Genomic DNA, 15427 nt, shown 5'->3' on the forward strand with positions numbered 1-15427 from the left:
GGCTGATTGGTTGACAGCTGGGGCTGAAGCCTGGGCAAGCCCCAGTGTAGCGCCGCCACTGATTATATGCGGGATATCCGCTTTAATGTGAACACAATGCTCCTTAGGTGTACTACTCATATATGTAAGGCAGGAGCATAACTACACCCATGATGAACATTCACACCACTATCCCTCCTCACCCTTATTGATCCCCACAGCCTAACAGAGGTCATATAACAAATGTGGCCATCATGGACTACTACAAAATAGACATTAGATTGGGAAATTCACTATGTGACATTAAACATGCAATGTACTCGTCAAAGCACTGTAGAAAATGTTTCAGCATTATATAAATGCACACTAAAAATTGTAATCTGTCCACCTACTGTATTTTGACAAACATGACAACACAAGCATTTTCTTTAAAGTACAATATTTACTGCAAACTTTTGAGTTAAAACAAATAGTGAAATTTGTCAATGACGGTTAATGCAGATATGATGAGTTCTATGACCAGATGCTGTTGTATGCCAGCTAATCTACAGAGCGCTCTGGTTCCTAAGATTCCATCCTTCCAGCAGGTAAACTTTGCTGATGTAACAGTCCAAGTAAATGTCTCCAGATGGAACAGATGGTCAGCATAGGCTGTAGTCAGCGAGAATTAAAATTAGCAGGTGTGCCAGCGTATGATGCAAAAGATTTTGGAGGTTTGGGTCTTCTTGTTACAACATTAATATATTCACTTTGTTGTATTTTGGTTCTTTTGCCTTTTCTCTGTAAAACAAAAAAAAAAGTTGGTATTAGTAGATACATCATTTTAATAACTGCTTACATCCTAGTACTCCACATTTATACAAAATGAAGATTATACAGTGGAATCAAAAGGTCTTTGGCCAGGCCAAAGACTAACGCTAACTAGTTATCTGGCTGATCTAGTCTATGGGAAATTACAGAAACTAATGCTGGGCATACACGGCGGTGTATTTTCTTATCAATCGAGCTGCTGATGGCTCGATTGATAATCTCTGACGTGTCCGATCCCCGCGTGGATCGATTCCCGGCTCATTTCCCGGACGAGCGGGAATCGATCCGCACGCACGCGCGGTGATGTGCCGCCATCAAGCCGCTGGCTTGATTCCGGCGCATTATTTCACCGTGTATGCACAGCATAACACCAGGTTGCTCTGAGACAGTAAAGTTATGCCTCATTACTTTTGATTTCCCTAAGACAAACTGGCACCAGTACATCATGTACATACATTTTCTCCGACTGCCTATTGCATACACTTCAATGCTTGGTGAAGCCATGTGTAACAACTTATAAGTCAATCTTTGTTTCTAAAACCAAACAATCAAGAAATAATTTACAGAAACACACTAATAGGTGGCTAACCTGTTGTAAAGACCAACCTTTTTAATCAATATACAGTATTCCACCAAAACAGCTACTCTCACAGTCCCAAAAATGCACTATCCTGGAAAACCAGACAATATTTAGATTTGCCAGCTTCGCCCTCTCAGCCAACGACTTTGTCTCCCACTAAAATTGAAACAATCTGCAAATGAAATCTCCCTTCTCCATACCCTCCCTTCCTTGTCGCATCTTCCTTTCACCTCTTTTGCTCCTGCCACCATGATGAAGTCAGCATGTTGCTCGTGACTCCCCCTCCCACCTCTTACACCCTTGACCCTGTACCCTCAAACACTCTTCATCCCTATTCCCTGACTTGACCCCAGTCCTCACCCTCCTTGTTCAACCTCTCCCTTTCCACAGACACCTTCCCCAAAGATTTAAATAGGCCACTGTACTTCCCATGATGAAAAAACCCACACTCGGCCCAGCCCTATCCTCAAACTACCACCCAATCTACCTCCTTTCCTTTGCCTCTAAACCCCTTGAATGTCTGGCCCACCTACGCATTACACAATACCTCAACACCAATTCCCTACTTTACCCACTAGAGTCTGGATTCTGACCTGCATACTCAACAGAAACAGCCATTGCCAAGGTGGTCAACGACCTTACCCTTGCCAGAGCCAAAGGAAGTTACTCCATCCTGTTCCTCCTTGCCCTCTCCTCCGCATTTGATACTGTAGACCACACCCTCCTCCTCTAATCCCTACAATCTGGAGGCATTCATGGCCTTGCCTTGGATATCCTCTTACCTCTCCAATCACTCCTTAACAAACTTCTTCAATGGCTCCTCATCAACCCCTTCCCCCACTTAGTCAGGGTACCCCAGGGCTCTATTCTGGACCCCCTTCTGTTCTCAATATACACTTCCTCATTTGGCAAACGTATCTCCTCCTTGGGCTTCAAATACCACCTTTATGCAGATGACACTTGCTCCCTCCTTCATCACATTCAAGCAAGCCCTCAAAACCCACCTCTTCAAGATGGCCTTCCCATCCACTACCACACAGTAACTCTCTACTGAATACTTATTCTACAGCCCTCCCTAGTGTGCCCATCTCCCCTTCCCTAGTTTATTGATGATTGATGATACATGATACATGATTGTCTGCTCTTTTCCTATAATGACCTCATACTTGTACTACTGAACTACCTAACCAGCCCAAAATCGCATGATCATGCATTTTGTACCGTTTGCCTTGTATAGCTTTGTCCTGTATTGTATAACCTTGTTACATCTGTCATCCTTTGTATCATTATATGTTGTGTTATTGCTCAGTGCTGCATAATATGTTGGCGTTTGATAAATACAATAAATAAGGAGAAAAAGAAGTGGTAGAAATCAACAGTTTGTGACCCTTGGAATACACGCAGTTAGTTCTGTAATCAACTCCACTGTTGCATCTCCTTCAAAGAGCTTCTTCTGTATTACCTCATACAAACAGAAATATAAACAGCAAACAGCTGCACTAGTGCTTTATCCTCATAGATTGCACTCACATCCACGGCACCTCCAGTGCATATCACACTTCCAAAAGATTGTGCCCTGTTAATGTGTACACACACACTGACACCAGCACCAGCTATATAGTAATAATGATGGTTTCTCACCAAATGGTACTGCTGGCCATTTCCCAGTTTCTATGAGGTGATACAGAAGAAGCTTTTCGAAGGAGAAGCAGCTGTGCAGTTGATTACAGAACAAACTGTTTATCCCAAGGGTAATAATCTGCTGATTTTCACCGTAGAGCACAAGTACACAGGGGTGTAACAATAGACCCTGCAAGGCATGCATCCGCGGGGAGGTGGGGGGCAGAAGCTGCAGGGGGCCCCTTGGGGGGCTGTCCTGAGAGACTGAGAGGGCACAGGGAGAAAAAAACACCTTCTGCTCTCTGCACAATTGTTGCAATGACTGCATCTGCTCAGCCACTGATAAGGAATCATGCAAAGATTTGTAGACAGTCCCTATTCAGTGTGCAGCAGGGTCTTGTGTACAGGGACCAGCACCCAACCTCTCTACCTGGGCCCCATCCAAAGTTTTGCAGGGGGGCAGTGATTTCTAGCTACACCCCTGCAAGTACATCATTAATGCAATATAGTTTTACAAAGTCTGTTCCTTTGTGAGTGTGCTGAGCTAGTGTGCATAACTTTATTTTATTTGAAAGAACACGAGGTAGAAGTGGAGTAAACAGTATGGTGGAAAAGAGGAGGGCACTCCTGCCGGTCCAGGCGTTGGTGAAGGGTGGATCCGGAAGGGCTAAGGCGAGGCGTTGGACTAAAGAATGTCCGCATGTCCAACATCCCCATGAGATCGCTGGAGCATCCTGTCCTTGCCTGCGTGGACATGGGAGAAGGATTACTGGCAGTGGTACCTTTATTGTGTTGTGCTGTGACATCACCCTTAAACGCATTGTAAAGCATAGTTGCCAGCTTGTTCTGCAAGTGCTGCATCCTTTCTGCCTTCTGGTGATTTGGAAACATCTCTGCCTCTTTGTGCCTATACCGAGGGTCTAGTAGCGTGGCCACCCAGTACAGCTCATTCCCCTTGAGTTTTTTTTATACAGGGGTCCCTCAACAGGCTGGACAGCATGAAAGACGCCATCTGCACAAAGTTGGATCCAGACTTACTATCCGTGCCGATCCTGGATAAGTGCTAAATGCTGCACAAACTAACCCCCCGCAGGGCAAAAATGTTGCGGTGAATTAGTTGGCAAACCCTGCAAATCCTGGCATGTGAAAGCGAATGCAGATTTGCTGGAGCTATACCTCATTTAATAAGCTAATTAGGCCTCATCTGCTAAGCCAGGTATTTAAGGGTTCACTTGGTGATTGATGCACACACCCTTTTTGCAAAAAAATTACTATCCATCTCCTCTTACTCTTCCTCTGTGACGTCAGGTAAGTCTTCCTCCTCCCCCGAGCCACGAACAATACCACAGGAACATTGAGCAGCGCAAGCCCCCGCGACGCCTGCTGCGGTTGTTCTTCTGCCTCCTCCTCTAAAGAAACACCTTCCTCATCATCCGAGTCTGACTCCTCTTCCCCACACGACTCTTCCCCCTCCTCCTCCCCCCTCTGTGCTGCCGCAGGTGTTGAGGAAACATCTGGTTCTGATGAGAATTGATCCCACAACGCTTCCTCCTGTAACTGTTCCTGTTCACACTCCTCCACAGCTTGATCCACCACTCTGCGCACGCTCCAGGAAGTAAGCGTACGGGATCAAGTCGCTGATGGTGCCTTCACTGCGACTCACCAGGTTGGTCACCTCCTCAAACGGCCACATGAGCCTGCATGCATTTCACATGAGTGTCCAGTTCTTGGGCCAGAACATCCCCATCTCCCCAGGGTGTGTCCTTCTACTGTAGTTGTAGAGGTACTGGGTGACAGCTTTCTCCTGTTCTAGCAGGAGAGAGAACATAAGGAGGGCCGAATTCCAGCGAGTTGGGGTATCACAAATCAGGCGTCTCACCGGCAACTTGTTTCTCCGCTGAATTTCGGCAAAGTGTGCCATGGCCGTATACGACCGCCTGAAATGCCCACACACCTTCCTGGCCTGCTTCAGGACGTCCTCTAAGCCTGGGTACTTTGACACAAATCTTTGAATGACTAGATTCAGCACATGTGCAATGCAAGGTACATGTGTCAGCTTTCCCAAATTCAAAGCAGAAATGAGATTGCTGCCGTTGTCACACACCACGTTCCGATCTCCAGCTGGTGCAGGGTCAGCCACTGATCCACCTGTTTGTTAAGAGCAGCCAGGAGAGCTGCTCCAGTGTGACTCTCCGCTTTGAGGCAAGACATGTCTAAGATGACGTGACACAGTCGTACCTGGCAAGCAGCATAGGTCCTGGGGAGCTGGGGCTGTGTAGCTGGAGAGGAGATGGCAGCACCAGTAGAGTTGAACTGCCACTCAGCCAAGGAGGAGGAGGAGGATGACAGTGAAGAGGATGTAGCAGGAGGAGAGGAGGTGGCAGGAGGCCTGCCTGCAAGCCGTGGAGGTGTCACAAGTTGGTCTGCTGCACAGCCACATACTCCCTGCTTGTCAGCGGGACCACTAAAACTATGAATTTTAGAAAAGCAAAGTTCAATCAAATTAGGCAGGCACTAAGTTTGGTGAACTGGGATAATGTACTACAAGGGGAAGACACTGAATGGAAATGGCAAGCTTTTAAACTTATACTCAATCAATATTGTAGTATGTATATCCCATATGGAAACAAAATATCTAGGAATAAAAAAAGGCCTCTATGGATGAATAGAAAGGTTAAAGATAAAATGAAGAGGAAAAAGAATGCCTATAAGGTCTTAAAACAGGAGGGGACCGAGGCTGCACTAAGCAATTATAAGGAGTGCAATAAAAATTGTAAAAAAGAAATTAGGCAGGCAAAGATTGAAGCTGAAAAACAAATCGCTAAGGATATCAAATCTAACCCAAAAAAGTTTTACAAGTACATTAACTCTAAAAAAAGAAAGGTTGACTGTATAGGACTCCTAAAGGATGAGGGTGGGAACTCAATGGTGGATGACCAAGGTAAGGCAGAGTTATTAAATGCTTTCTTTGCTTCTGTCTTCACAAAAGAAATAGCACTGTTGCAAACTACAGAGGCGGAAGAGTCTCAATCTTCTAACTGTAATATTAAATACTTAACGCAGGAAGAAGTGAAGGCAAGACTAAATAAATTAAAAATAGACAAGGCACCTGGCCCGGATGGCATGCATCCTCGGGTCCTAAGGGAATTAAGTTCAGTTATAGATAAACCCCTTTATCTTATCTTTTGTGACTCTCTTGCAACTGGCAAAGTCCCAGTGGATTGGCGTACAGCCCACGTTTTCCCATTATTTAAGAAGGGCAAAAAATCAGATCCAGGAAATTATAGACCTGTAAGCTTAAAGGGGAACTGAAGAGAGAGGTATATGGAGGCTGTCATGTTTGTTTCCTTTTAATCAATACCAGTTGCCTGGCAGCCCTGCTGGTCTATTTCTCTGCAGTAGTATCTGATTAAAACCAGAAACAAGCATGCAGCTAGTCTTGTCAGATCAGACTTATAAGTCTGAACCACTGAAACACCTGATCTGCTGCATGCTTGTTCAGGGGCTATGGCTAATAGTATTAGAGGCAGAGGATCAGCAGGGCTGCCAGGCAACTGGTATTGTCTAAAAGGAAATAACCATGACAGCCTCCATATACACCTCTCTTCAGTTCCCCTTTAACATCAGTTGTATGCAAACTATTTGAGGGGTTACTAAGAGATACTATATATGACTTCATAGTAGAAAATAATATTATTTCTCAGCATCAACATGGGTTTACTAAAGACAGGTCCTGTTTGACTAACATGCTCAGCTTTTATGAGGTAGTGAATGCTAATATGGATATTGGGAATGCTGTAGATGTGATATACTTGGACTTTGCAAAGGCCTTCGACACTGTTCCCCACAAAAGTCTGGTGCAAAAGTTGAGGATGCAAGGACTGGGGAAGAGTCTGTGTTCATGGATAGGGAACTGGCTAATGGACAGAAAACAAAGAGTTGTGGTCAATGGATCGTACTGAAAATGGGAGACTGTTAGCAGTGGAGTCCCACAGGGGTCTGTTCTGGGTCCAGTGCTCTTCAATTTATTTATTAATGACCTAGTAGATGCAGTAGTGAGCAATGTTGCTATTTTTGCAGATGATACAAAATTGTGCAGAATCATCAACTCTCAGGAAGATAGTGTCATATTGCAAAAGGATCTGGATAGGATGGCTATATGGGCACATATATGGCAGATGAAATTCAATGTTGACAAATGTAAAGTCATGCATTTTGGACGTACTAATGGCCTAGCACCATACAAAATAAATGGGATACAGTTGGGGACATCAAACTTGGAGAAGGACTTAGGAGTTCTCATTGACAACAAGTTAAATAATCGTACTCAATGCCAAGCCGCTGTAGCTAAAGCTAACAAAATTTTGGGATGCATTAAAAGGGAAATAAAAACTCGAGATGCTAGCATAATATTGCCCCTGCTTAACTCTCTAGTAAGGCCACATCTAGAATATGGAATTCAGTTCTGGGCACCATATTACAAAAAAGATATTGCAGTTTTAGAGCAGGTGCAGAGACAAGCAACAAAATTGATACGTGGGATGGAAGGTCTCACTTATCAAGAAAGGTTAGATAAACTGGGTTTATTTAGTCTAGAGAAAAGACGTCTTAGAGGGGATCTAATTAACATGTATAAATACATCAGAGGGCAATATAATAGCTTGGCGGATGAGCTTTTTGTCCCTAGGCCTTCTCTAAGGACTAGAGGACATAATCTGCGCATGGAGGAAAAACGTTTTAGCCATTTATTTAGGAAAGGGTTCTTTACAGTAAGAGTGATTAAGATGTGGAATGCATTGCCACAGGAAGTCGTTATGGCAAACTCTATACCTGCATTTAAAGGGGGCTTAGATGCTTTCCTTGCGTTGAAAGACATCCATGGCTACAATTACTAGGTAATGCCTAATGATGTTGATCATGGGATTTTATCTGATTGTCATCTGGAGTCGGGAAGGAATTTTTCCCTTTAGGGGCTAATTGGACCATGCCTTGTAAGGGTTTTTTTCGCCTTCCTCTGGATCAACAGGGATATGTGAGGGAGCAGGCTGGTGTTGTACTTTATACTGGTTGAACTCGATGGACGTATGTCTTTTTTCAACCAAAATAACTATGTAACTATGTAACTATGTAACCAGGTTGACCCAATGGGCTGTGTAAGTAATGTACCTGCCCTGACCATGCTTGGCAGACCAGGCATCCGTGGTCAGGTGGACCCTTGACCCAACGCTGTGTGCCAGAGATGACACCACTTGCCTCTCAATTTCACGGTACAGTTTGGGTATCGCCTTTTTAGAGAAATAATTGCGGCCTGGTATCTTCCACTGCGGTGTCCCAATGGCCACAAATTTACGTTAGGCCTCAGAGTCCACCAGCTGGTATGGTAACAGTTGGCAAGCTAACAGTTCCACCAAGCCAGCTGCCCGACGCCAGGCAAGGGAGTGACTGGCAGAAATTGGCTTTTTCCGCCAAAGATTTCCTTCACAGACACCTGGCTGCGGTGGGCAGAGGAGCAAGAACTGATCAAGGTCAGAGGCGGAGTGGAGGTGCAAGGGAGAAAGCGGCTGAAGATGCTGCACCTGAAGGAGGAAGAGGAGAAGGAGGGGGGCTTTTCTTTTGTGTGCTGCGTTTGCTCAGGTGGTCTTCCCATTGCAGTTTGTGCCTTTTCTGCATGTGCCTTCGTAAGGCAGTTGTCCCTACGTGGCTGTTGGCCTTTCCACGGCTCAATTTTTGTAGGCAGAGAGAACAGATGGCATTGCTCTGATCTGAGTCAGACACATTAAAAAATTTCCAAACCGCTGAGCCACCCTGGGGTGATGGCATTATGGTGGCATCAGCAGTTGACGTTGAAGGGTATGTTGGCTGGCTGTCCATAAGTAGGGATACATGGCACCGGACACTGCCACCAGCTGTTTCTGAAAACGAGCTCCCCCTGCTTCTTTCAGTAACTCGTCTCCTCCTACTCCTCTCTTACTCCTCCTCTGAACTGTCCCCCTGTTCATCTCATCTATTGGGAACCCACCTGGCATCCATATCGTCATCATCATAATCATCCTGCCCAGCTTTGCTTGCCTCTGACACCTCAAAACTGCACCAAAAGCAGGTACTTCATCATCCTCCTCCTCACACGTTACGTCCACAGTGTCGCCTAACTCAGACAGGTGGTGTAACTTGCTTAGCACCTTCATCTTGTTGTAACAATAATGGCTGTGCATCAGTGATTTCCCCACCAATTAACTCCTGCGAAGTGTCAAATGCAATGGATGTGGTGCTTGCAGTAGCGCCGGTGGCTGCGGAAGATGAGGTGTTCTGTGTTAAATAGTCAACCTAGTTCTGACAATCTTGGGAGTTGATGGGACATGCCTTCTTCTGAGCACTGTACTTTGGTCCAGGGCCGCACAAAATCACATCAGCATGACCTCGCACAGACCTGCTGAGTGGCCTTCCTCTGGGTCTGCCTCTACCTCTGCCTGTTTTGTCCGTTGTGTCCATATCGGGGAGGGGATAAAGTGAAAGGTATGCACTGACTTGACTAATACAATGTGCAGCCAGTCACACAGGTGCAGTTCACAGGTGTGCATGGAGTGGTATATCACACTGCGTGCACTCACGTAGGGAGGTGAGTGCACTGAACAGGCCCGTTTCTAGGGCCGTGCGGGACGTGCCGCCGCCCAGGGCGCTGTTGGGAGGGGGGCACTGTAATGGAGGGGGGAGCCGGAGCCGCGGGGAGGGCAGCCCGACCTCTCCCTCCCTCTCCCTCCGTGCTCCCCCTTCAGATGCAGAGCAAGCAGGTAGGAAGCGCTGTATACAACATACTTCCCTGGCTCCAAGTGCTGCTCTCTCGCCGCCTGTCTCCTCTCTGTATACATGCTGATACACACGCTGCTTCCTGTTTAGCCGGACGCAGCATGTGTATCAGCGTGTAGGCAGATAGGAGAAGACTGGTGGCGAGAGAGCAGCGCTGGGAGCCAGGGAGGTATGTTGTATACAGCACTACCTGCCTGCTCGCTCTGCATCTGAGGGGGGAGCACGGAGGGCGCCCAGGAGAGGGAGGGAGAGGTTGGGCTGCACTCCCCACGGCTTTGCCCCCCCCCCCTCCATTATAGGGGACAGCTACCTATCTAACCTATACTGGGGGGCACCTACCTAATCTAACCTACGCTGGGGGGCAGCTACCTATCTAACCTACACTGGGGGGCAGCTACCTAATCTAACCTATACTGGGGGGCAGCTACCTATCTAACCTATACTGGGGGGTACCTACCTAATCTAACATACACTGGGGGGCAGCTACCTATCTAACCTACACTGGGGGGCAGCTACCTATCTAACCTACACTGGGGGGCAGCTACCTAATCTAACCTACTGGGGGGCAGCTACCTATCTAACCTATACTGGGGGGCAGCTACCTAATCTAACCTATACTGGGGGGCAGCTACCTATCTAACCTATACTGGGGGGCAGCTACCTAATCTAACCTACACTGGGGGGCAGCTACCTATCTAACCTACACTGGGGGGCAGCTACCTAATATAACCTACGCTGGGGGGCAGCTACCTATCTAACCTATGCTGGGGGGCACCTACCTAATCTAACCTACGCTGGGGGGCAGCTACCTATCTAACCTACACTGGGGGGCAGCTACCTATCTAACATATACTGGGGGCAGCTACCTAATATAACCTACACTGGGGGGCAGCTACCTATCTAACCTATACTGGGGGGCAGCTACCTATCTAACCTATACTGGGGGGCAGCTACCTAATCTAACCTATACTGGGGGGCAGCTACCTATCTAACCTATACTGGGGGCACCTACCTAACCTATATTGGGGGGCACCTACCTAACCTATACTGGGGGGGGGGGCAGCTACCTAATCTAACCTATACTGGGGGGCAGCTACCTATCTAACCTATACTGGGGGGCAGCTACCTAATCTAACCTACACTGGGGGGCAGCTACCTATCTAACCTACACTGGGGGGCAGCTACCTAATATAACCTACGCTGGGGGGCAGCTACCTATCTAACCTATGCTGGGGGGCACCTACCTAATCTAACCTACGCTGGGGGGCAGCTACCTATCTAACCTACACTGGGGGGCAGCTACCTATCTAACATATACTGGGGGCAGCTACCTAATATAACCTACACTGGGGGGCAGCTACCTATCTAACCTATACTGGGGGGCAGCTACCTATCTAACCTATACTGGGGGGCAGCTACCTAATCTAACCTATACTGGGGGGCAGCTACCTATCTAACCCTATCTAACCTATACTGGGGGCACCTACCTAACCTATACTGGGGGGCACCTACCTAACCTATACTGGGGGGGGGGGCAGCTACCTAATCTAACCTATACTGGGGGGCACCTACCTATCTAACCTATACTGGGGGGGCAGCTACCTAATCTAACCTATACTGGGGGGCACTTGTCTAATCTAGCCTATACTGGGGGGCAGCTACCTAATCTAACCTATACTGGGGGGGGCAGCTACCTATCTAACCTATACTGGGGGCACTTATCTAACCTGTATTGGGGGCACCTACCTACCTAGCTAGCCTATACAGGTGGCAACTATACTGGCTACCTATATTGCAGGCACCTACCTAAATAACCTATATTGGGGGCACCTACCTATCTAACCTATGCTGGGGTCAACTATTCTGGCTACCTATATTAGAGGCACCCACCTAGCTAACCTGTACTGGGGCACCTACCTATCTAACTTATACCGGGGGCGCCTGCCTATTTAACCTATACTAGGGGCAACTATACTGGCTACCTATACTGGAGGCACCTACCTACCTGGCTAACCTATAGCGGGGGCAACTATACTGGCTCACCTATGCCTGGCTACCTATACTGGGGTACCTATTCTTGGCTACCTATACTGGGGGGACCTATACTAAGTGCAACTAGATCTGGCTAACCTAAACTGCGGGCACCCATACCTTGCTCGGGGGGGGGGGGCTATTTTTTACATCCCTCACCCTGGGTGCATTTTAGCCTAGAAACTGCACTGGCACTGAACACAACAGGTAGGTATACACAGTGATGGGTATTACAAATGTGCACCTATCTGTCACACACACACACACACACACACACACACACACACACACACACACAGGTACCGCCGGGAACAGGTGCAATGACTGGTGGTATTAACAATGTGTGCACTCACGTAGGTAGGTAGGTAGGTGCACTGAACAGTAAACAGGTGCAGTGATTGGGATGGGAATGGGATTACAAATCTGCAGCTGCCTGTCACACACACAGGTAGTCACTGAATGTGCTGGGCCTGGCAGTGGCACAGTAGGAATTAAGGTACCAAAGGCCAGCTGCGACTGACTGACAGGGCTGTATATAATGCAAGTGGGACAAAAAAAAAAAAAAGAGATCACAAGAACAAGATTAGCTCTCAAAAGAGCTGTTTAGGGGTGCTTTTTTAGCAATAAGAATCAGCAAGCAGCAAGCTAACAAGCCTACAAAAGCTTAACTAAGCTTTCCCTATGAGAGTCTGCAGCAGCTCTCATAGAGAATACTGCAGGCGCACGAGTGAGTGAAAAGCTTGACGCTGCCTGCCTTTTATAAGGGGGGTGTGGCTCCAGGAGGGAGTGTAGCCTGATTGGCTACAATGTGCCTGCTGACTGTGATGTAGAGGGTCAAAGTTGACCCTAATGATGCACTATGGGGGCGAATCGAACTTCCGGAAAAGTTTGCGGTGCTCCACGAATGCAAACCATGGAAGTTTGCTGGGAACCGTTCGCCAGCGAACCGTTTGAGCCATCTCTATTGGAAAAATAAATAATATAAATTACATTTGACTTACCACAATATATATAAAAGCTGTAGTGATTATGAAGCTGTAGACTATAAAACCACAGAGTGTGATTAACAAACTTAAAGAGAAGTGGACATTAACTTTTTTCTCTGGTATGGACCATGCAGGTTCTGAAAAAAATAAAAACATAAGAATTAAAAAAAATCCCAAATATGGAAAGTTTCAACATTATACAGTACTAGCCGACCTAAGCCGGTTTCAAAATGGGGTCTAGGTCTGTCACCCTGCATGCGCCGGCCACGCGCGCACATGTCCGCCGTCCTTGGCCCATGCCCGTTGCACATGCCGGTCCTTGGCCGCATCCTCTCCTGCAAGCTGCGCGTCACTCCCCTTCAGTGTCTCTGTGTCCTTGCACAAGCGCAGAGCGCAAAAGGACACACACAGGGACATGGGACACAGAGACACTTAGGTTTTACTGGGTACATGGGCGTAGGGCCTGGGGTCGCAGCAGTCGCCTTCGCGACCGGGCCCGGCTCCTGAAGAGGCGGGGGAGGGGCCCGGGGGGCCCATACCCGTGCTGCCTGTGCCGCTCGCTGCCCTGTTGGTGTGCGCTGTATTGGAGGGGGGAGCCGGAGCCGCGGGGAGGGAAGCCCGACCTCTCACTCCCTTCCTCTCCCCGGGCTCCCCCCTCGAAATTCTGAGTGAGCGTGCAGGGTAGCGGCGCTATACTAAACTACTCACCTCCGTCCCAGGTTCCAATCGTCGCTGGTCTCCTCCCGCTCCAGTCCACATAGATGCTGATACACACGCTGCGTACACGCTGACGCAGCAGCGTGTGTATCAGCATCTATGCGGAGCGTGAGGAGACCAGCGAGTCAGCGACGATTGGAACCTGGGACGGAGGTGAGTAGTTTAGTATAGCGCCGCTACCCTGCACGCTCACTCAGAATTTCGAGGGGGGAGCCCGGGGAGAGGAAGGGAGGGAGAGGTCGGGCTTCCCTCCCCGCGGCTCCGGCTCCCCCCTCCATTATTGGGGTGGGGGCACCTACCTAACCTGACCTAACCTGGCGGGCAGCTACCTATCCTGGGGGGCACCTACCTATTCTATCCTGGGGGGCAGCTACCTAACCTATCCTGGGGGGCAGCTACCTAACCTATCCTGGGGGGCAGCTACCTAACCTATCGTGGGGGGCATCTACCTAACCTATCCTGGGGGGCAGCTTCCTAACCTATCCTGTGTGGCAGCTACCTAACCTATCCTGGGGGGCAGCTACCTAACCTATCCTGGGGGGTAGCTACCTAATCTAACCTATACTGGGAGGCAGCTACCTAATCTAACCTATACTGGGGGGCAGCTACCTAATCTAACCTATCCTAAGGGGCACCTACCTATCCTATCCTGGGGGGCACCTATCCTATCCTATCCTGGGGGGCAGCTATCTAACCTATCCTGGGGGGCAGCTACCTAATCTAACCTATCCTGGGGGGCAGCTACCTAATCTAATCTATCCTGGGGGGCAGCTACCTAATCTAACCTATCCTGGGGGGCAGCTACCTAATCTAACCTATCCTGGGGGGCAGCTACCTTATCTAACCTATACTGGGGGCAGCTACCTTATCTAACCTATACTGGGGGCAGCTACCTAATCTAACCTATACTGGGGGCAGCTACCTAATCTAACCTATACTGGGGGGCAGCTACCTAATCTAACCAATACTGGGGGGCAGCTACCTAATCTAACTATATACTGGGGGCAGCTACCTAATCTAACTATATACTGGGGGCAGCTACCTAATCTAACCTATACTGGGGGGCAGCTACCTAATCTAACCTATACTGGGGGGCAGCTATCTAATCTAACCTTTACTGGAGGGCAGCTACCTAATCTAACCTATACTGGGGGGCACCTACCTATCTAACCTATACTGGGGGGCACCTACCTATCTAACCTATACTGGAGGGCAGCTACCTATCTAACCTATACTGGGGGGCAGCTACCTATCTAACCTATACTGGGGGCACTTACTTATCTAACCTGTATTGGGGGCACCTACCTACCTAGTTAGCCTATACAGGTGGCAACTATACTGGCTACCTATATTGGAGGCACCTACCTAACTAATCTATACTGGGGGCATCTACCTATCTAACCTATGATGGGGGCAACTATTCTGGCTACCTATATTAGAGGCACCCACCTAGCTAACCTGTGCTGGGGGCACCTACCAATCTAACTTATACCGGGGGTGCCTGCCTATCTTACCTATACTGGGGGCAACTATACTGGCTACCTATGCTGGAGGCACCTACCTGGCTAACCTATACCGGGGGCAACTATACTGGCTTACCTATGCCTGGCTACCTATACTGAAGGGACCTATAGCTGGCTATAGGGATTTGTGTGCGTCGAGTGTTGCTGGGAGGGGGGCCCACATCCAGATTCCGCATCAGGGCCCAGAGGTTTGTAGCTACGCCACTGACTGGGTAGGATATGCTGTAGTTCACTAGAGTGAAATAGATTAAGGCACACTATTTTTCCTATTAGCAGTCAAGTATCACTATATGCCTGGTAAAAAAAAGCACATACATCTTAAGAGGGTGGTGTTTGCTACTAGCACTACTTAAAGAGAAACCGTAACCAAGAATTGA

The 15427-nt window shown here is 48.1% G+C and overlaps 1 protein-coding gene across 3 annotated transcripts in view; it reads right to left on the minus strand.

Moving 5' to 3' along the window:
- Positions 1–401: 401 nt before the first annotated feature.
- Positions 402–15427, minus strand: part of CD28 (CD28 molecule) — a 120318-nt gene continuing 105292 nt past the window's right edge. For 2 of the 3 annotated variants that reach the window (XM_068246932.1, XM_068246933.1), the window contains exons 3-4: positions 12826–12947; positions 402–759 (exon numbers count right to left, since the gene is read on the minus strand). In XM_068246932.1, the coding sequence (XP_068103033.1) occupies positions 637–759; positions 12826–12947 (245 nt within the window). In that variant the 3' untranslated portion in view covers positions 402–636. The remainder of the gene's footprint in view (positions 760–12825; positions 12948–15427) is intronic. The other variant, XM_068246935.1, reaches the window with a different exon arrangement.

The sequence above is a fragment of the Hyperolius riggenbachi genome, chromosome 7, assembly GCF_040937935.1.
Source record: "Hyperolius riggenbachi isolate aHypRig1 chromosome 7, aHypRig1.pri, whole genome shotgun sequence".
Classification (NCBI taxonomy): Eukaryota; Metazoa; Chordata; class Amphibia; order Anura; family Hyperoliidae; genus Hyperolius; species Hyperolius riggenbachi.